The sequence below is a fragment of the Phalacrocorax aristotelis genome, chromosome 18 (genome assembly GCF_949628215.1).
Source record: "Phalacrocorax aristotelis chromosome 18, bGulAri2.1, whole genome shotgun sequence".
NCBI lineage: Eukaryota > Metazoa > Chordata > Aves > Suliformes > Phalacrocoracidae > Phalacrocorax > Phalacrocorax aristotelis.
Window position 1 is genome coordinate 947019 of NC_134293.1, and position 22464 is coordinate 969482.

General features: G+C 56.3%; 1 protein-coding gene and 1 long non-coding RNA gene across 3 annotated transcripts in view; one reads left to right on the forward strand and one right to left on the reverse strand.

Annotated features, from left to right (window-relative positions):
- The window catches only part of SMG6 (SMG6 nonsense mediated mRNA decay factor), a 115920-nt gene that overhangs the window by 42844 nt on the left and 50612 nt on the right, over window positions 1-22464 (reverse strand). For both annotated transcript variants that reach the window (XM_075113532.1, XM_075113531.1), the window contains exons 11-13: window positions 17820-17936; window positions 17127-17295; window positions 8220-8421 (exon numbers count right to left, since the gene is read on the reverse strand). In XM_075113532.1, the coding sequence (XP_074969633.1) occupies window positions 8220-8421; window positions 17127-17295; window positions 17820-17936 (488 nt within the window). The remainder of the gene's footprint in view (window positions 1-8219; window positions 8422-17126; window positions 17296-17819; window positions 17937-22464) is intronic.
- On the forward strand, window positions 12264-19561 carry LOC142066263 (uncharacterized). The gene is made up of 2 exons (XR_012663655.1): window positions 12264-15547; window positions 16597-19561. It is a non-coding gene; the product is annotated as an uncharacterized LOC142066263 (long non-coding RNA).

Below are 22464 nucleotides of genomic sequence, written 5' to 3' on the forward strand. Positions count from 1 at the left end.
TCAACCCCGTGGCTGTGGCTCGACGGCACGGCTGTGCGCCAGCAGGCAGTTGCCCTCAGCTCTCTGCACGGCTGGTACAAGGGGCTGTGAAAAGCTAGTACACCCCAGAGACTGCAGCGCACAGGATACAGAGTGGATTCAAATCTGGTCAACAGAGGTCTTAAAATGTCAGCGTGAACAGGAGGGCAGTCCTGGCGGGGCTGCGGGGAAGCTTGCCTGGGCTTATGCTGCTTAACAATAGGCTCAGTGACCTGGACAAAGAAAACCTTTACGGATAAAGCCTGCAGATTAGACATCCTCTCCTACCCTCCCAATCTTTGAAGAGAGCGATTCACCGACAGACCAAAAAAACCCTCCAGATTGCTCAGTCGCCTCCTCACGAGCAAACACCGTGCTGTTTAACGCAGCTCAGTGCAAAGTTGTCCCTCTAGGAGCAAAGGCTGCGGGACGCTGGAAGCGCCTGGTGGGCTTGGAGGAGAGCAGCAGAGCAGGGGGGTCACCTCCTCCTTACAAGCTGGGGCAGCAGCTCACAGAGCAACACACTGAGCCTGGAGAGCCACAGCTCGGAAGCACCACGCGAATAGCTCAGGGGACCCAAACCATGCCCAAGAGAGCATCACATCTCTGTCTCCATCTATTCAGCTTATCAAAAGAGGATGGGAATGCGGGGGCTTGGGACACAATCATATATCGGGGCAAGAGCAGCAATGGAGGACTTCCCAACCTACAGCAAAATTCAATTAGTGGAAATTGAAACAAAACAAATTCAGCCCGGAAACAGCGCACACATTTCTCAGCAATTGAAACCGGCTCCCGCAACGATTTGCTAAAGATCCCGATGGGTTCTCAGCCGTTCGAAACCAAGGGTGGGTGCTTTCTACGAGACCTGCTTTTGCTCCCCTGGAAATTTCCCTGTGGTTTCCAGAGGGAGAGGAGTCCAGAGGAGACGGCCACAGCTCCCCCAGCTTGCCAGCATCCGGGGCTCTCCCGGGCTGGATTCCCCGCTTCCAGGACTGACGCACACCACTGTGGGCTCCTCTTTGAAGAGGAGGTTTCTGACCTGTACATTCTTCCCAGAAGCTCACCGATGTTCAAAGCACCTTGCTGACAGACAGGCAGGTGTGCCTGTGACAGTGGCCACCTCCCCAAACGCGGCACGGCGGGGGAGCGCGGCCCCCAAACAGAGCCCTAGGCAAGGCACGGGGGAGTTCTCCAAGCCCAGCTGTGACATTTCCTTTCACCTATACCTGTACAGCTGTTTCCTACAGGGCTGCAGCCTCAAGTGAGATGTGTGAGGCTTCTGTAGGTGCTTGGGAACAAGATGGAACAGAAACGCTTCACACCTGGCCCCAAAATTACAGCACGCTGGAAGGTGGCCAACATAAACTGGCAGAGTACCAGTTGCAATGGACATCAATTAAGAAGGCTGTCATCCTCAGACTGCAGGGTTTTCTTTTTGCGATCTGCATCGCTCCTTAAGCCTTCAGCAGCACCAGCGCTGGAGTTTTCCAGATGGGATCATTTCCCTCAGATTCCACTCGCTAGATTTATTGCAGTATTTTTTTTTTTAACCCCCCCCCCCCCCTTTTTTAAGAGCCTGAACTATTATTCCACATTGTGGATTTCTCCAGGGCTGTATTCAGTGTCCTTGTGCAGCACTAGTGCTTGTTTGCCATGAGTTCCCTTCGCCTTCAGCTGGAGAAACGCAGTTTCAGGAATATGCTCAAAACTTTCTTAGCTTAAAGTGTGATTAAAAACTGAGACCAAACGATAATCAAGCAGAATGCCTCCCCCGAAGATGCCCTGCCCAGCCCCCGAGATGCAGCAGCAGTCACTGGGGCAGCACTCACACCCGCTCCTGTGAAGGTACGTTTAAAATGGCACAACAGACGCCAGCGTACCCTCCTCTGCCACCCGGACCCAGGCACACAGACTCGGCGTGACGCTTCCCACTGCGCTAACGACACCTGGCAAAGGCAGAGGGAGGCTCCCGTGGCGGCCACGCGGTCCCCGGCACTTGCGCTTCAAGGAAATGCCAAGGATGGGCGAGGAGTTCAAAGCAGGTGATATTCCGCACGCTACCTTCGTGGTAGCATAAAATCCAGCCTCTCCTCCATCACCCAATGACATCACCTTCCAACATGGCCCGTAGTTTAGCCTAATCGCCTTTTACAATCCAAAGGCACCACAAGAAAGGGAAGGTCGAGGCTGGGATGGAGTTCAGACACTGGTCAGAAAACGTAAACATTTCTAACTCTGCCGCCTCGGGGCTGCCAGCTCCTGCCAAGTCCCCGCTCTGAGCAGGGCTGCCTGTGGCAGGGATCTTTCACTGCTTGTTTGGAAACCGAGGCAGGCAGGAATGGAAGGAGTTTTTTCAAGGATGACTCCCTCCTTGGACTCTCCTACTTGGGGCTCCGATCTCTGCTCACAGTTTCCCTTTTCCTCTCTGGACCAAACTCCAAGCTGGAAGCTCTCGCTCTCATGGGCTGCGTGCATTTGCCTGCCAGCTGGAGGGAGATGCTCCAAGGCTATGGAATGGGAATATGGAAAGGATGTTGAGAAAACAGTTACATTTGCTCACTGGGGTTTTCTTGCTGCTTACAAAGAGTTTGTGCTCGCAGAGTCCTGGTCTTGCTACCCTTCCTCTGATGCCTTGCAAGAAGTCCTCCCAAAAATCACTGTAGTGCAGCCACTCTAACGTGGATTTCATCCCTGGCAGCCCAGGAGTCATTAGGTCTTGGAAAGGACAAAACGTCTGATGTTCAGAGGCATGACAGAGCCCAGCCACTCCGACAGCTATTCCTCCTGGGCTTTTAAACCTGGGGCTCCCTTTCCAAGAAGCATCAGACATGACAACACGTTGACAGATATCTGCAAGTCTTAAGACTGAAATACCATAAATAAGGGAAGTGAATAACAATACAGGGCTAAATTTAGCCCAAGCCTAAATAATAATTAGCTCCTAAATAGCTAATTGAAAGGCTACTAGCTCTGCAAATCTGGAGCGTGTTGGGGCAGCTAGAGAGAGGGTCAAATTTGGACTGTCCACCTGGGCCAGGCAGTACAGACGAAAGAGATTTGTGTTTTCTAAGGAGAACAAAGCTTGGGTTTTAGGCTATCTGCACTGACAGGTGAGCAGTGCGAACAGCAGGAAGCAAGCACTTGCGAAACAAGAACGGCACCAAGTATGGGAAGCTAACCGGCCACCCTGGAGCTGGAGGAGCCACGCGGTACCCGGTTTGTAGGTTTGGGGCAGTAAAATATTGCTAGTTATTTTCAGAGCCTTGCATTTTAGGGCTTTCATTTGCCTGGTGAGGTGAGACAGGGTTGAGACTAGCTGAGTGGTGAGTATCTGAGACAGTCCACTCCACACATGAGCATGCACATGAGGGAAAAAAAAAGTGCCTTTCTGTTTGAGAGGAGGGAACCACAGTGACTAGCCCTATAAGCATATGTATTAATCATGCACCGTCTGGTTTTAATCCACACACTGCTGATCCTGCGTCTCACTGTATTGTTATCAGGGGAAGGAGTATTTCTCCTCAATCTTATTCACCAGCCAAAAGCCTGAAAATGCAAAAAACACATTTGTGAAGTGCCTTCCCAAGGACCCTGGGCCCCGGACCTGGTGAGCTGGGGCTGCTGCCTTTTTATTGGCGTTTAAAAACCTTTTATTAACGTGTGTCAGGGCTGGGGGAGGAGAGAGAGGCTCAGGTTTCAGGACCCCCCATGCAGAGAGGTTTATTGTGGGAAGGGACATTAACACTTTCTCCTCCGCATCTCCCTGGCTGGGGCATGTGGCAGAGCGTGCGCTGCAGGCACAGGCTTGGGCGATGCACGTGTCGAGCCCGTGCAGAGCTTGCGGGGATGTGGGCAATCAGTGATGCCCTGTGCCTGCTTGGAGGAGAAGGACCTCCCTGCTCTGCTCCACGCTGGGTGATCTGCAGCCCTCTTCCAACCTTGCCACCGGCCCCGTGGGGCCGATGCAGGGCGGGATGCTCCCGAGACAACAGGGCTCAGTGAGAGCTGAGAAAGCCAGGACATGCCCCAGGTCCCCGGGGCTGCACAGGAACAGACCCCCGCTCAGCACCATCACAAGGACTTGCTTTAGCCTCAACACGACCCAAGCGTTCTCCGTTACAAGTGCCCCACAGCAGCACCACACGCCACCTGATGAATCCACATTTGTCACCTCCCTCCTTCCCGCACCTTAACTCGGCCACGCTGCTGCTCCCTGCTCTTGCCTCGGGTTGGGCACAACGCTGCGTGAGCGAGGCCCTGGCAGCGTCTCCCTCGGCTGCAAATGCTGTAGACACAGTCTGACAGCTCAGGCACCAGGCTGCATAGTTTGCTGTTGACTGGTACGTTCGATGGTGTTCCATCACACAAGCTGCAATGGATATCTGCTCAACATACGCCCAGGAAAACATCACCAAGTTATGCTCACCCTGGAGCCAGCTTTTGTTGGTTACAGCTTCAATGACAGTGCAAGAGATGATGGGAAGCTCTGAGTGTCACACTGGCTCCAGCAGGAATCCGAACGCACAGCTTCATGGCAACAGAGTCAGAACATTTTCACTCAAAATAAGAGCCAGGCCAAATGCTCAAAAACTTGCTGAGAAACTCTGGCTGAATACTGCACTCCGTCTGCTAAATGGGACGTGGAGAACAAAAAGAAGTGGGAAGCACAGTGTTTGTCCTATGTAGCTTACAAAACAACCGTCCTGGTGGTGGAGCCAATAACCTGACACCATTTTAAGCCCAATACTCCCCAGTCTTACCTTTCAACAGATTCCTTTCCTTCGAAATGTTACAAATTCTTTAAAAGACCATGGTGCAAAAGCATGGGGTAAGGATCTGGAACATCAGCATGCAAGGTGAGATACTATCCTTGCAGTAAAAAGCCAACCGCCTCTTCCTAGCCATGCAAGTGCTAGGAAAGGTACGACAGCGAGCCTCCAGAGCCACTTCGGCATACCAGAACCCTCCTCCCAGCCGACGAGACATTCGCAGGGTGCCATAGAAAGAGCAGTACAATTTCTTTGCCTCTCCAGCAAAGACCTGTCAGGAACTTGGGCTGAAAACTGGGCCAAGCCTGAGAACACAAGAGAAAGAAAGCGGGTGCAGAAAAATAATTCCTGCTAAAAGGCGATGAGAAATCAGTACGGGAAAGACAGCTGTTGCCCCACAGAAAAGCCATTTCTCACCGGCTCGCAGCTCAGTCAGTCGGCAGCCACCAGGGAACACCCAAATGGGAAAGGTCCTGCAACGCGGCTGGATGCGCCACGCGCCGGGCAGAGCCGCTCCGCTGCCGCCGCCGCCTGACTGAGGCTCAGGGGTACACGTCCCCTCGTGCCACCCTGCTCAGGGGGGACACGGCACCCTTCCGCCGCAAACAGCCCAGGGGTGCATCTGCTGAGGAATCAGATTCATCTGGGCTCTGCACGCTAAAAGGAGGGCAGGGAGCAGATGGTGGACAGGGGACCGCACACAAGGACCCCCAGGTTAAGTTGTACTTGGGGGCTTCTTTGCAGGGAAGTGCCTCTTTGTATCTTGCTCACAGTCATTCGTGAAAGGCATTCGGGTTCATGCCTCTCAGTCATACCTTCCTGGCGTGGTCTGCGCTGCCTTCCACAACACCCCACTTCTGGAGAGTCAAATAATTCACTTCATTAATACTGCAGAAGAAGATTTGCGGAACAAGGCAGTCATTTGACTGTAATGACGCGGCTGCCACTCCAGTCTCTTTCTATAGCTTTACCAAATCACAGAAAATGGGGTAGAAACATCCAAAGAGGTCACTTTGCCTCCTCTTCCGAGGCAGTTCGTGTCCGCCCAGGTTGTACCTGCGAGAGCCACCCAGCCTGCTTTTAAAAATCTCCAAGGCTAAAGAGATTCTGCAAAATTGCTGAGGAAGTTGCTTTCAAGTACTTAACTACCCGAAGGCACGAAGCCTTTCCTAAAGTCTAGTCTTAATCTATGTTGCTGCAATTTATGCCCATTCTTTCCTGTGCTTTTCAGCGTAGAGCTGGAGGACAACTTGTTCTCCTCCTCTCTGCAACAGCTCACCGCATTTTCCCTGAATTTCCTCTAGATTAAAAAGCCCCAGCTCTTCCAGTCCCTTCTTGGAAATCAGGTTTTTGAGGTCTCTGCTCCATCTCACTGGTCTCCCCTCAACCCTCTTGGGCATCCTCCGCAAAGTGAGTACGCACACCCACCCTTTCACCAGTCTGACCATTAACAAATCACTGGTCAGTACTGGATCGAGACGAGACCTTGCAGACCTGTTGCTTCTGCTCAGCGTGCCCCCGGTAGTGCTGGTACCGGTGGGGGCTCCCCTGCCCGCCTCCGCGCGACGCGTTCGGCACGTGAGGCAGAGACCAGAGGACGGCACAACACAGGTGGTGCACAGGAGGGGCTCAGGCCCGCGCAAACACGGGTGAACCCCCGGCCTGCTGGGTGGGATCACGGGTCCAAAGTCAGCTACTTTCAAGCCAAACAAGACCCACTGAGGTGGCAAAAAAAAGTAAAAAACAAAAAAAAAGAAAGAAAGCGAGTGGGGACAGACACAGCCGGGCCTGGCGCCTTCTCGCTGGGGTCTGTGTCGCCTCTCCAGCAGAGCTGAGCTGGTACCACCGTGCCTGACAATGCCGGGTGCTTGGGTGGCTGCTGCTGCGCTGTGAAGGGCACCGGCTCCTGCCAGTGGTGTTGTACAGTTTGTTTATAAAGCACCAGAACTAAAGGGAGCCAGGACAGTGAGAAAACCGAGCTCGGAAGCTCGGGTGCAGCTACAGGACAAAGACACGTCTCTTACATACGTGAGCGCAAGTGCCTGGCAGGGCAGGTAGATGGCACTCCGAATAAACCGGTGTGTGGTTAGAAGAGACTGAGTTCAGGGAATACTGACCCCCTCCCACAGTTGTGGGGCACCAGACCAGGCTGCTCAGGCACCTTGCCTGGCTGCTGGGGGAAGAGTCCCTGCGCAGAGAGTGGGGTGCTGGGGCTGTCCGCAGCAGAGCCCCTGTGAGGCCACAGCACACGCTGGGCCAACAGGCTACCTCAGGGCAGCAGTGGCAACCACATGCCTGCTATTTTAACCCCTTCAAATACAGCCTTGGAAGTCTGTTCTTCCACAGTGACTTCCTGGACTAAGATGCTTCCCCAAACTGGGAAAAGCCTTCTGTCTTACCGGGACACCGTGCTCCTCCAGTGTGGGCAGTGCTGTGAGCACGGGCCAGGCAGGTGGAGAAGTGAAACAGAAATTCGCACCTCTCGGGTCCCCCTGTGACGAAGGTCCTACATTTCTCACTGCCATTTCAGGAAAATGTCATGAAGAAGCGGCACAAGGGAAGGTGCACTGCCACCGTCACGTGCAGGCTCTCCACAGAAACCAGCCCCTGCACCTCCACTTCTCCTCTCGTAGCACCAGCCGCTCGGGGAGGCAACGCTGCGGCTTCCCAGTGAGCAGCGTTTCTGGTGCTGCGACTCTGCCTCCAAGCAGGAAGCTGTTGAGAGCCACTCTTATCCTGCCGTGCCTCCAAGGGCGTGCAAAACAAACGCCATTGTGCCTCGTCCATCCCCATCAGGTTCAGACGCGTTATCCAAGTGCAGCCCCCAGGTCCCTTCTGTCCAGGTGGTGGCAGAGAGCAGACCCAAAACCCCACATCAACAAGGGAACTGATTTCATTATTCTAAAAACAAACAGCCAAAGGAAAGTTCAGGCTAGAATGGGCTCCTAGAGCAAAGAAAGGAAAATAGAGAGCGGGCAGTGGGGAATGCTTCATATTCCTAAAAGCCTTTTGTACGTTAACACATGGTGTCTGCTTCTCTCTAGTCACCTATTTATCACTCTCCTCTTTAGAGAAGGAAAAAAGTCCTGGCTGCCTTCCTAAGGCAGAGTTTTGTGGCCGGGGGGAGGGGGAGGGTGCTTTAAGCATGATGCAAACCATTTGGAGTGCACCGAGAGCACTGCCAACACAAGCTGCACTATTTAAACAAGTGAGGAAATGATCGTATATACAACATGCCAGCGAGCACACACACACCAGAGGAAGTCGAGAGGGGTTTTCATGACACAGAGCTGGATGTCAGCGGCTGAAAGGTCGATATTTTCCCTTAACACCCTTCTCAATGACTTAATCGTGTTCCGTTTGCACAGAAAACTTCCCAAGAATAAAAGTCTGGAGGAATCGAGGGGGGATGTTTGGCCTACTGCTGACCTTGTCCGAGGTCCTCTCCACGTAGCAGGGCTCCTGGGGGGCGACCAGCAGGGGAACGAAGCCCGAGAGCAGCCGATCCTCTTCCAGGCTAAGCAGGGCAAGGTCGTCATCTGGGTCCTTGTACAAGGGCACCTCCGACTGATTCACTGTGGTCAGTATGTTACAGAAGTCAGCCAGCGTCGCCCACACATCTACTGAGACCCTGGGAGAACGAGGAGAGACGTGAGCAATTTGGGGCTGGAATGCGTTGGGAGTTGCCTGCAATGCTGCAGCAAATACGAGAGAGGTGAGGCGAGGCGAGACACGCCACCCTGCGCCGCTGCTAACCTACCCCACCGGGAGGGCTCCAGGCGCAGCTGCGCTGGCACCGAACCCAGGAGGGCTCGTGACCCTCGCCCACGAGTGCTGACACCAACCACCCCGTCCCCCTGGATGGGGACGCTCCCAGGATCTCGCCCTTCCCGCCGCTCTGCCCACCTCTGCCCGATCCCGAGCCAGCACACACGCAGGGAGCAGCTTCCCTGTGCAGTGCCGGCAGGAACCCAGCTCATTCCAGATGGCAGAAATGCCGCTTATTACTCAATTTCAAAGCCTGCTGGGAGGACAGACCAATCCCCCGCACTGCTGTCAGGGCAAAAGCAGCGCCGGAGGCACTCCAGCCCAGCCCAGGGCACCCTCTCCTTCACCCAGCTGTTATCTGCTGCAACACGTGCTGCAGCCACGCTCTAAAGCACAGAAATTTTTTTAGTTAAACCCCAGCCACAGGGGGTCGAGCTGCGTTTTGCTTCTAGCCACAGTTTCCACACTTGCAAGCGACCTGCAAAGCTGCCTCCGCAGCGTCTCACCTTCCTGGAGGGGCAGCGACACGCAGGGAGCCAGGTGCGAACACAGGGCCACCAGCAGCCCTGGACCGCTCTCCGCACATCCCCATCACACAGCCCCATCACCGAGCATGCCCTGGGCAGGGCCCAGCACCCCAGAGAGGGCCAGCGCGGGGGGAGCAGGCAACGCGCACCGGAGCACTGCAGCCTACCAGGCTGCCTCGTACCGTATTTCGCCCTCCCGTTTCTAAAAGCACTCCAATGGGGTTTCTTTTAGTGCATAAAATGGGACGAAATCAGGGAATAGGGGAAACCGGGGCTGATCTGCTTCTGGTGGCAGCAAGGAGGGCTGCTTCTCCGCCCCATGCCTCTGGGCCACCAAAACAGGCAGGGCAGCCAGCATCACTGGGGGTGCAGCAGTGACCAGCGTGGCCCAAGGCAGCCCAGGGCTGGAGGGAGGCCCCCTGCTCTTTGAACTGCTCCAGGTGGACAGAGTCTGCACTCGGTTATTTACGGGAATCAATGTACCAGGAAAGCACACTGAAATGAAACATCTTGTTTTCAAGAGCGTCCTGGGAGCCAGGCAGAATGAGGAGCCATTAATCAAAGCCCGGCACGTAATCAGCACACATGTAACGCAGAGTCGCCCACGTCCCTAAGCCAGCCCCAGCCCGCACGCTGCAGAGGAGAAGAGGTCCTTCAAAGCCCTCTGCGCACAGACACCAGGAGCTGGGTTCATTCACAAAGCTCCATCGCTTGGCTCAGCCAGGTCTGGCTGTCAGAAATGTTTAAATATGGAAAAAAATAAACAGTTGCAACACGTTTTTCGGAGGGATCTGTCCGAGGCCCTTTGTGATGTAATGGGAAACGCTGCGTTTGTGCTACCAGCTGGAAAATAAACAGAGCCGTGAGGGTTAAAAGGAACTGAACTTTCCACGACCCCTATCTGCAAAAGAAGAAAATAATAAGAGGAATGATCCACTGCCCCACAGCCCTGATAGTTTATCCTCCGGCCCAGGCTGCAGAGACAAGCACCGGATGTGATAGGGCTGCTCTGGGCCACCTCCAAGGCAAGCTCTGCCCATGGGAGATGCACAGGGCTTGGGAGGCGCAGCCCTCCCCCAGTGCCCTGCTGGCAACCAGGCTGGGCTGCCTGAGTCCGGTCACATAGCACTGGTGGGGCCCCGCCAGCGCGGGCTGCGACGAGGACGAGGGCTCCGCTCCGACGAAGGAGGCGCAGAGGCTGCAGGCGTCGGCGGGGGAGAGGAGCGGGCACGGGAACGAGCGCGCAGGGGTGTTGGGGACGAGCACCAATGCAGAAGACATTCCCAGGGGGCTGAGGCAGCCAGGTGCATGGGGCCACAGTGGAGGAGAAGGGAAGGAAACACATCGCAGACACCTCGCCTGTATTCCCCAAGAAACAGAGCTGCAGGCAGGGGATGGAGATAACCAGCGAGGGAGGGAAGGAGGGAGGCAGAGAGCAGCGGTAGGATGCTGAGCAGGACCGGGATTCACAGCGGGGCAGGGGAGGCAGCGGGGTGAAGGAGCAGCACAGACGAAGTGCAGGCAGCCATCTCCCTCCCCAGGGCTTGACACCCCGTATCAAAAAAAACATGTGAACAGTCACCGAGCCGATGTTGCCAACACCATTGCAGCCACCCAGCCCCGCAGTCACCTCTCCTCTCCCCCTGCAGCTGCCTGCCCCCAGCCTTTCTGGCTGCGCTGCCAGGCACCCCCTAAGCAGGAGAGCAGTCCCTGCCACTTTATCCCCTTCATCCTCAGCTCCCTACAGCTTCGCAGTGGCTTGCCACACCTGTCATTTGCACTGGATGTGCTAGGTTTCCACCCCAGGCTTCCTTCAGTCAAACCACAGACTGTGCTGGCTCCCCGGGTAGCAAGGTCTCGCTGCAGTGCAACCCCGAGCAGCTCTGCAGCAGCGGTCAGCAGCTGGGCAGCACCTTCTCACACACAGCACCCTGCAGAGCCTTCAGAAAGCCAACAAAGAAGGTGGTGTTGGCATTTCTGCTCTGCTTTTCTCCTGCAACACAGGGGCTGCGGCTGCAGAAAGCTTTCTGTCTTCCTCTCAGGTTCAGCTCCTCCTCTGCAGTGCATCTCCCAGCACTGGCACCACCAAGATCGATTACCAGCTGCTACCCACCAGCAAAGCCAGCAAGGGCTAACAGCTCACGCTGACACTGTACAGCCCCATGGACCTCCTGCTGGGATGCACAGTCGCCCTAGAAGGTCACACAACACTCGGGAGCACTGTCAGGCATCTGCTCCCCACTGCTCCTTCCCAGGACGCCGCCATGGCCACCTCCAGGTGTTTCTGGCTTATATCACCCAACAGCGCTGCGGTGCCGGAGCCTCTGCAAAGCCAAGGCAAGCCCAGGTGCCTGGAAGCGCTGGGTATGCACAGCCCCACGGCTTTGGGATCCCTCTGCGGAGGGAGGCCCCGAATTACTGACACCGAGCCCAGGCACGCAGCTCCCAGGTACAGGGACGAGGCTCCCAGAGCTTTTAACCGAGGAAGCAAGAAGAGGGTTAGCGCGAGGTCTTTCCTCAGAACGGGGGTTCATTCACTTCCCCACAGACACATTTACATTTGCTTATTCCACTAGGACAGGAAAAAAAAATAAGAGTTAATTTCTTTTTTATTGCCTTAGGATTCCAGGTTTAATGTAGCTGTCAGTGTGAGCGCAGCCCAGCTGCACGCCGACAGGACGCAGCCCGGCCAGGCGACGGTGAGAGCGCCGCACAAGTGCGCGGCGAGCGCGCGGGCTGGAGCGCGGCCCCGGCGAGGCCGGGTCTGCGCGGGGACGGCTCCTGGCGAAGATGGGTGCCCACGATGGGCACGCATCACCGCAAGGCAAAAGGCAACGCGTCGAAGCGTGGGGAGAGCAGGGGGTGCCGGGGCGAGCCTGACGCTCGCTGAATCCCCGCCGGCCACGGTGCTGCGCGGCGCTCCGGCATGAGCCACCATCTTCACCGGGGGTGCGGGCTGCCTGGTGATTAATATCAAGCACAATGACCCCATGTTACGAGCCTGCGGGGGCCTGTGGAGGTGGCCATTTCCTGTGTAATACCAGCTTGTTTAAACACTAACATTCAAACTCCACAGCTGCAGAACAAACCCGGAAAGCGCGGCGCAGAAGAAGCCCTGCATTGTGTTCCCTAGCCGCCGAGAGCTGCGCTGCCGTGCAGATGGCAAACGCCTCGGGCTCGTGTGCTCGGGGGCCAGGCGACACGCAGCCACCGGCTGCCGGTGCGAGGCGGCACCGGTGCCCACCGCAGCGCAAAGTGCTCCACATCCCCCTCCTGGCCTTCCCTTCTCCCGGCCCAGGGGAAGCCGAACTAAAGGCAGCTCCTCTGCAAGGAACAAAAGGGGTTGGCGGTGGGAGCTCTCCCCAGAAGGCAACCACCAGCCTTGCCCTGGACTCAGACACAGCTGCCCAGAGCGGGGACACGGCGGTCACAGCCCCTCTGCCCCCTGGCACCAATGACTTCCCCCACTCTGCCTTGCACACAGTCCCTTTGGCCAGTGGGCATCCGAACACCCGCTCCTCTCCCGGGGACCCGCCTTTGGAGTTAGAGGGACGCTCTCCTCCCCAGGAGAGGTGCGGTCTCCTCCCAGCCAGCCTCTGCTTCGCCACAGCCCCCTTCTCCACGGAGACTTCTGGCTTCTACTTTGCTTGACTCTACCTTCATTCGCAGCCAGGTTTACACTACCGAGACACCTCTGAATCCTCGCTTTGATGTCTCGATAGGGAAACTCTGGTGGCCAGCATTACTAACTAAGGCTGAGATCTGCAAAAGGGATTTTCCATTTCGTCTCCAGCAAACTCCAGCAAGGTCTTGGCACCCCTGTCCAGGACTCTGTCCATCTCTCCCAGTGGGAGCTGCCATCTCAGTGACACTTCTCCGCAAAAGCGATGTGATGAGAGCGATCTGGCAGATCTCTCTGGGAAGGTAAGCTCTAGAATGTGCTCAGAGCTTTTGGATTTAATTTAATACTTGGTTTAAATTAACCATTTTTAAATGCTTGCAGACAGTCTCCACAAACCGAGAGGCCCTTTGCTCCAGCGTGGAAGGAGCACAGATTCGCCAGGGTCAGCTCTGCAGCAGTTTGTCTGTCTGGCCAGTGGCTTCCCCATCAATTCTTGCACTTCGTTTAGCCACAGATTCATTGCGGCAACAAAATAGAGCAAGGAGAAGCTTTGCTCTCCTGTGCCCAGTCTTCTTCACCACCTCAGCTCTTCAGTCACATGTCCCAAAAGGAGATGGATTCACTCGAGTGACAGCAGCCTCCTTGGAGATCTGCCTTTCGCCCCATCTGCTGCTAATATCTCTCCCTTAGGAAATCCACCCCGCTCCCCTCTCCCCAAGACTCCCTGCTTTTACCCCCCAGCCTCTGCAAATTACTCCTGGGGACAGTTGGTCTGGAAGACGCTGCTCCAACCCAGCTGCACGGCAACGCAACTGCTTTAAACGACCGCCTGTTCTGACCTCAACGCAAATTTTGCAACGAAACAGGCAGATAGAACTTAATTTTAAGATACAGAAGCGACTGTTTGCTGCTAGAATACCTGGGAACACCTGGTCCAGACGCACAATCCCCGAGCCACAGGACACTCTGAAGCAGAGATGCCCACGGTCTGGTTTAGCTCCTGGAAACACCTGAGACAAGCCATGGAAAACTCACTGAGCCCCCTATCCCAAATCGGCAGAGGGGAAGGATACCCCCCACCCCTCAGATACACGCAGCACCCCCAGGCAGAGCGATCCAAGCAGCCTGTCACCCCTCTATGGCCTTCTGGCCCAAAAACACATCCCAGCGCATCCCCCGAGCCACGGTGACCGTGCGGATGTGGCTAAGAGCTGGATCCACGTGCCAGAGCAAGGCGGGTGGCTTTGGGGAAAGGCGTAGCTTCTCGTTTCACGCTGAACTGGGGACCGCCGAGCCCCCAGCTAGGGAGAGGATGCCTGCCAGGAGCTGGGTTCATTCCCAAGCCCCTGCAAAGGAACGGGCCCCAAAGATGCAGCCTCCCGCCCCGCTCGGCAGAGCCCGCTCCTGCGTGGCTCACAGCCGCACACCGGCTTTCGGCAGCGCTCACCCCTCACACCTTTCCCTCCACCTCTGTCCAAGGGGGAGAGCGGCAAGCTGAGGAATTTGGTGTGGGTTTTTTTTTTTGTTTTTTTTTTTTTTATTGTAAGGACTCAAATCCAGCAGTGTGATAAATGCATCCGAGCTACAATTAGGAAGATATATAGCATCAGAACGCGAAGGTCTGGGCAGCGTGGTGAAACGCGGGCTCTCCAGAGCCCCAGCTATGTTTCCCATTATGTAACCCTGGTCATGGGCAGACAGCCAGACTCCAAATGAAAAAGAGACTCTGGCTTGGCACCGTTTCTATTTTCCTATCCTCATTCGGGGTCAGCGCAGTGTCATACAGCTGCAGAGAAAGCTCCGGGGATTAAACCTGGGAAAGACTCCAAGACCAGGACCCGGGTTCAAGTACCAGCTGAAAGCAATAAACCAACTGCCACAGCTGGGCTGAGTTTAGACGTTCTCAAAGTCCCCCAGCTCTCTCCCTTACTAAGAACGAGCGATCATGAACATGGCGAACGCAGCGCGAGCGGAGGCCTCGGGATGCATAGCCCCGGCAGCCCGGGCCCTGGGCTCTGGCGGAGTCTTGACAAGCTGCCCCGCTGGCCCCAAGCCCAGGCCATCATTCTGGCAGCGGCGCTGGCCCTGGACAAGCTGCACTTTGATGCAAGCTCCAGGCCAGGCCTTTGCTCCTAGGGGGCTGCCAGGTGGGTGCGGGGCCTGGTTTTTCCAGAAGCTTTAGTACATTCGTGGCATCCTTGCAGGATGTTTCTGTGCTTTTTTACTGTTCCTTTTCTGCGCCCATGCCACCACGAGGGGCAATGAAAGTGATGGCTGCAGAGCGCTGGGAGGCAGTTTCGGCGTGTCCAGCCAGCTTCGCCCTTGGCACCGGTGGGGACCCTGCGGCACGTCCCACTGCCGCGAGGTCGGAGGATGAGTGAAACGGCACAGGCCCCTTACTCAGTTCTGCAACTTGGCATCTGCACTTGCTCCCCACGTGCTCTCCCCGCTCCTGAGCTCACCCTGCCCATAAACCTTGGCTTATTCCAACACGCCTGCTGCTCTGACCCATGTTTTACTTCTCAACTTCTTTGAAGCTGCTCCTATCTAAACCCCTGGACTCGGTGACTCTACCTGGTTACTGAACAGCCCCAGGCCAGACAGCAGGCTTGTGTCAATAGAGAGCTGAAACACTAACCCAGTGCTCCCCTTTTCCCTTCCCACCTCTAGGGAGAATGTTGCAAGACCCGGGTCGTGCATGCCCAAGAGCGGAGCGAGTTCCCTGCTACTCATCACTACCAGCAGCTCCAGGGAAGCTCCCAGAGTCCCGGACTACCAACACCCAGCCACGCAATGCAAAGAGGTCTGGGCTGGAAGAGCAGCCTGTCTCCTTGCCGTGGGTAAGCCATGCTTGGGGTGAGCCAAAGAGCACCGGAGCTGGGAGCCAGCATGAGGAAGGCTGCCCACACCCCAGAGTAAGGGCACGGATGGGACACGATGGGCTGTTCAGCCACGCTCTGTGGACAGGGCAAGGCGAGGGGGTGGTTGGGCCTCTGCTACAAGAGAAAGACGTTCATTCCTCCACCGAGCAGACCGGGGCCTTGCGGAGCAGAGCCCCCCAACCCATGGGGCTCCCCAAAGAGCCACGCGCCGCCACGCCATGGGGTGGGCCGCCACCACTGCCTTCTCCCGCCTCGATGGGCGAGCGGGAGCCCGCACCTGCTCCGGCAGCACGGGGGGACGCAGCCCCGCGCCCCGCAGGAGGGGGAGGCAGCTCGTCCCGGGGAAGGCGCCGAGCGCTGGCTGCGCGAACCCAATCAGAAATTCCATCTCGAGGCTGCCCGTCGCCAAGGGCTCAGCAGCTCCCTGCGCAGGCAGCGCGAGGGGAAGGGGGGATTGGTGCACGCGCTCTCACGTGACAGATCCCAGTTTGAGTTCCTGCCCAAAGATGGGCAGCAGTTCACATGAGCAGGCAGCGGTCCCACACCGAGCAGCCGACAAACAGAAAACAGACTCCATCTCCACAAAATGAGGCCCAGAACTTCCTGTGTGAGATTTCCATTTCCTCAGCCAAATGAAAAAGAACTGGAGTAAGAGGCAATAAACTAGGAGAGCAGGACTGGACCTGACGCACGGAGCGGGGACCCATTAATGGTTAAGCCACTTTGCTGGATTACTCTTAATGCGCCTTCCCATCACCCTGGGTTCTGGCTCCTTTGGATTAACAATAAGACGTGATTTCAGGCTCTGGATCCGGAGTACCGGAGGCAGATGGAAAATCCTGCGGGAAAGCAGCTACAGAGCATGCTCAGACACTGTTTCGCATACTCCATACTTGGCCCTTTCACTTGATTTTCTGTCCAAAAATATGCAAATTGCCTAGTCCGCATTATGGACTAATGGGCTGGAATCGGCCAGTTTAGAAAATTAACCCTTTTGTGTGTTGCAGGGGTAGAGACAAGCTGTTTCTGAAGGAGAAGGGAGGCGACTTCTGGAGCTCCAGGAACAGGCAAGCTGCTCCAGGCCAGCCCAGCCTGACCAAAGCTGGCCTCAATCAGTCAAAAAGGCAACAAAATGCTCAAGCTGGAAATGGACTTCCCTCTTGCAGGGAGGAAGGCCCTGCCTGTTCAGCTGGCTGGGCCAGCAGAGCGCATAAAGGAGATGTATCCCAACAAAAGCAGACACACCTCCTAAGCGGAAGGTAAAAATCCAGCTCATGGGACATTTTCTAAGACATGGAAGCAACTGGCAGCCACCTTGTCCCCTCAGAGCCGCTTCACCCCACCCATGCATCAGTGAAGTCAGTGAGTCACCAGGGGTGACAAGTGCCCCCTCCAACATCCCCTGCGCAGCCAGCGTCTCCTGGGTGCTCAGGTCAGAGCGCCACAGCCAGGAGTAAGCATCAGCGTGGGGGAAAGGTAGCACAAGCAGCCCAGGGAGGGAGCGGACACCAGAAAACAGACCAGAGGATGCACGTACTGTTTGGGGAGCTCGAGAGAGGTCGGAGGAGGATTCCAGGTGTCCGGGTGGCCAAGCATCCAGTCCGACCAGACCTTCACACTGGGGAGCAGCTCCTTCAGGTCCTGGGGCAAGGCAGAGACCTTGATGTCATCCTCCTCATCCTCCTGCTCCACCTCTCGTGGCTGAACTGCAAACACAAGATGTGAGAGCTGAGGCAGCTCACCGCAGCTAGGAGCCAGGCTCAGGTGGGGTCAGGGGATGCACAACACGCACCCCATCGCCCCAGCCTTGGATGCAGAAGGGAACAGCCACAACCCACAGCAAGTGCAAAGGCAGATCTGTTCTCCCCACATGGACTGGCTTGCAGGGCAAGCCGGGATGTCTGTGACCCCTTTTATTGAGAGCAGCGGGGTGCCAGTGCACCAGTCTCAGAGGTAGGATCCTGAGGTCCCAGTTTTGGGATGTTTCCCAATAGCTGACAGAAAGCATGCTCTGCATTCATCCTTTTCTTCCAAGCATTTCTGCGAGCACACATCAGGGGCTTTCCTGCTAAATGATCCAGCCACAGCCTGGGCAGAGCTTGGGACACCGGGGAGAATCCAAGGGCCTCAGCAGAGGGGAAATGGGTGTACAAAATAGCAGGGAGTGAGGGCCTGACCCCAGCAGGCTGCCTTGTGGGCAGCTGTGTGGATCCTGCTGGTAACCCCTTACCTTGCACGCATTCCCTCAGCAGGTTGGTGCACCTCCTCACCAAGAGCGCAAACATGGAGAGCCCCAGGGCCGTGGCCTGTTCCTGGATGACGGAGCGGCAGTCTTCAGAGACACACTCTAAGGGACAGAGAGAGGGTTCAGCGGGGAGCAGGTCAGATGCTCTGTCTTGCTTCACCTTTGCAACCTCCCCTTCTGCATCCCTTATGGAGCAGGGATCTCTGCAGGGGTGAGTGGTTCCCCAGCTCACACCTGTCCTGGACCCAATTTGCTCCGCATGGTGGGGATAAAAGGTGGTGAGTAGCCACTCTAGAGTGGGAAGAGGCTCAGTCACACTGCCCACATTGTGCCTGACCCTGCCTCATGTGCTGAGCCAGCCCAGCCCGAGCCAGCGCTCCCAGCACAGAAGCTGCTGCTCAGAGCTGATGCCTCCCCCTGAAGGAGGGGGGTATGTTTAAGTGTTAAAAGGGTAATTAGCTGCATGTTTGATCTTTGTCCCTGCTGGAGTTTTAACCTCAGCAGCTGAGGAGGGGGCTCCTCCCATTAGTTCACCAGTCACACAACAGCTTGTCAAGAGAGCTTAATTGAAGCTGTTACTCAAGTAGATGCCACACGACCACAGCTCTTCCAAACAGAGCCGGCTCGGAGTGAGAGCAAATCCCCCCGGCACATCTACACCCAGCCAGAAACCACTTCTGAGGCTGCTGAGAGCAGCGGGGAGCTGGCTCGAGGGAACTGCCTGGAGCTGGGCGTGGGTTACATTTAGCAAGGCCGAGAGCACCGTGGGGCATGCCAGGCTGCCTGTGCTCGCTCAGGCACCGTGCTGCCTGCTCACAGAAGATTTTTAAGCCTTACGGGCAGCCTCTGCCCTCCGAGTCCCCTCTGCCCCCAGTTCACGTCCTCCCTTGAGATGCAGGGGGGAGTGGCTGTGGCCAGGGGCTTGCCGGGAGGGAGGCAGGGAAGGGCTGGCTGGGATGTACCGGCACTGCTCGGGGGTCTCCGTGCCATTCACTCTGCACAGGCTGCTCCGCCGCAGCACCTTGCGGGCTGGCGCATCGCCTGCCGCAGGACCAGGTCTCCCAGCCCTCACCCTGCAGATGGGCAGACACTGGGCGAAAAGCTGCCGCAAGCCAGGCGAAGGATTTGCACAGTGAACGCAAATACGTAGGTACCGACTCCAAACCAGCACCTGTGCGAGCAAAGCCCCAGCGCCGGCATGGGGAGGGGGAGCCCCTGCACCTCTGCCACAGACGTGAGCACCAGCTGTGTGCGGACAAGGAGAAGGTCTTGGAAGCTGAACTCCCCTGATGTGGCAGACCAGGGATTTTGAGCAAAGGGCAAGAGGATTAAAGTAAGATATCAAGACCTTGTTCCAGCCGGGGCTAGCAAAACACCTGAGGCACAGAGAACAAACTTTGGGTTTTAAGTGCAAATTATTTCGGAGCAATGGGGTGGGAGGTTAAAAACAACGAGAACAAGACTAAAGCAGAAGAAAATATAGGAAAACACAGGTGGAAGATCTGTAGGCTTGTTTTGGCCAGCCCTTAGAGCTGCCAATGAGTTCAGCAACCAGTGGGGAGATCACTGAGGGTAACCCAGGGTGGCACCAGAGGCCCTGGCAGCTGAACGAGGGTGCTCTGCTCCCGGAGCCAGGGCTGAGCCGGTGCCACAGAGCAATGGTAGGAAGTGCCGTACTGCAGGGGCTGTCAACTTTTGGAGGAAACATAAAACTAAAGATGTGACCACTCTGGGACAGTAAATCTCTTTCATGAAGCCTTTCCCACAATTAAGAGTGTGAGTCCCAGTGCTCTGGCCACAGTCCAGTTCAAGAAATTACAGTTGTCTTCCTCGTGCTCCCTCTTCCCGCACTCGGGCAAGATGCTGGAGTCTTCGCTTCTTGTTGTGTGTCAGCTTAAACGGGCACACAGCAAGGCCGTGGCCGTTGCGCGGCCGCACCTGGGGCATCTCAGCAAGTGCTCCCACACTCTGGGTGGGCAGCACCCCTGGGACTCTGGGCACGGTGCCCAAGCCAGACTCACAGTCACCGCCAAACTGGGCTGGTATGAAAGCTAAGTCCTCCCCCTCCAAAAAGGGCAAAGCTTAAAAGGCTTTCGTGATGCTGAAGGTCACGAGCACTGCACAATCCCGCTGTACTTCAGAGATCGGCTCCAAGCGCTGGAGCAGTGCTCTGTGGTGGCCATGGCCAGGCTTGGCACCAGGGCCTCAGCCCTCCCCACTGCCACCAGCAGCTCTTCTTGCAGGCTACAGGTTCCCCACAAAACATAAAACATACACAAGAGAGTAAGGCTGTTTCTTGCCTGAGGGCTGTTGCAGGTACAGCCACCCGTGACCCGCTCACTCAAGCTGAGCACTACAGCCACAGCTCCATCAAACATCTCGTGTTGCTGCAGACACGAACCATGGGCCCACCAGCTCACACCTGGTTTATATAAAGCCACGGTGCTTTGACGTACCGCAATGATGCTCAGCCCCGGTCCAGCCTGCAAAGCTGCCCTCTGTGCAGGTGAGAGGATCAGGACACGCGAATTCACGGGTTGTTTCCCCACGGTTCCAGCTCAGCTGCTGTGGGCGTTGTCATCTCATCGTTAAATTACACAGAACTCCCCCAGACCTGAAAGTTCATTCCCTGGCCAAGTGCGTCAGTCCCATTTCAAGGAGGCTCCCCCAGCCCCACAACCTTGCAGGGAAGGACAAGCATCAAGGTGGGTGCTCGTTCGAGACCCCTGAACACACACCAGCACTCCAGCTCCCAGCCCTGCCGGCAAAGGCTATTAAGAGCTTAACTGTAGGACAAAAAAGGAAAGCACCATAAATCAGGAGCAACTTTCTCCTTGTGCCTTTTCACCACTGTCCTTGGGAGGCAGGGAGCTTCAGCTTCCACTGAGCTGGGAGCTCGGAGCAGTGGCCACGGCTGCGTGAGGCGGGGGCTGTGGGTGGCAGACCGCCGGCTGCCCACGCCACAGAGGGGAGTCTAGGAGAGGGTGCAATCGAAGGGAGAGTGCTCGTGAAATGGGTGTTTAGATAGAAACTTGTGGAGTGTTTTGAGTGATGGGCAGTAGGGAAACTAGCTCTTCAGACCCACAGCAAGGTCTCTTGCCCACAGCACGAAGTATCTGAGCCCACCCTGGCACTAAGAGAAAAATACTTTGTAGAAGATATGCTGAAAGGGGGGTTGGAGCAACAAGTCTGGTCTGGAGCCCACAGGGTGCCGTTACCTCTGAGCTGAGCAATGGTCTGTGCTGCTGGTAAAGCATGACACGTTAAGACACAAACTTCCTGGGAAGAGATGTTCTTGGAGGCTGGAGTGACACCTGGGTGACTCCTGCCCTTGCAGTTGAACAGCACTAGTATAACCCGGGGACACCAGCTGCTACAGACCAACAAGAGCAGGCAGAGAGATCCTGACTGCCCAGGTCAGGGCAAACCCTGTAATTCCCAGGTCTGTTTCCCCAGATCCACAGCACACTCAGGAAAAGCAGAACTACTGTGTCAGCTCCACGGGCAATCCCGCATCCTATCCCCGCAGGCAGTCACCAGAAGCTTGGTGCCAGAGACATTTTCAGGTGGCATCGATGGCATCCCACCAGCTAAAGCTGCCACAAACCCACACTCCAGTTCCTCCCCTGAAACCCCAAATCGGGCTGTAATCAGATAACCCTCCTGCCCTCACACCCAGCCACGCCACGCAGCCGGGCTGTGGTGTGGAGGTGGTCAGGCTGACTACGGCCAGAAATCACACGCAAAAGAAGCTACCACGGGGTCGCGGGCCCCGAGGTGGTCAGAGATGTGGCTCCTCTGTGCCACCAGCAGCCGCAGCCCCGAGGCTCCGCAGGAAATCATCCAGCACAACACCAGGTTGGGCAACAACAACCACAACACATTCCCCCTCCGCCTCCTCCCCTTGCAACCAGGCAAACATCCCTGTTAATGCCGGCATCAGTTAAACAGCTCCTGTCACCGCGTCGCCTCTCAGCTCTCGCCTGAGCAGCCGCCCTGTGAACCAGATCACGCCGCTAATCAGGGTTAGAAATGTCACCTTTCAGCTGTGCCATCGCCATTAAAGGTGCTGTGTGGGGGGAGAGGAGCGTGGGTAAAGCTGGCACCGCTACCTAAATAACTGCTTGTTAAACCACAGCTTAAGGTCAGAGCTTCAGGACCTTAAGCTCGCAGCGTTTGCAGCCAAGACTGACTCAGGGTAAGGCGTACCCTCGCCGCATGCTGTACCACCGCCTGCTGTACCGACGACACACAGCCCGTGGAGCCACGCTGCAGTCACGGCAGGCAGCTGAGCCAGCCTAAAAACCCACCTTCTGGGAGCTTTCTCAAGCTGGATCTGTTTCTCAGTCACTTGTAGCCCCGCATCAGCTATGCCAGCAAAACTCTGAGGTACGTGCAACGCTGCACAGGGCTAGGAAGGAGCAGGCAGAGTATTTTAAAGCAGGAACATCATCAAACACTTTGCAGCCTGGACCAACAGCCTGGGTAATTTGCACTACCCCGCACTTCACAGGCTGAATTTGCCTCGAAGATCTGTCTTTCCGCACCGGAAAAATAAGCAAGAGCCCTGCAAACCCCCTGCGGAGGTTAGGGCTCCTCATGCTAGACCGGCCGGTGGGACGTGGGCTCT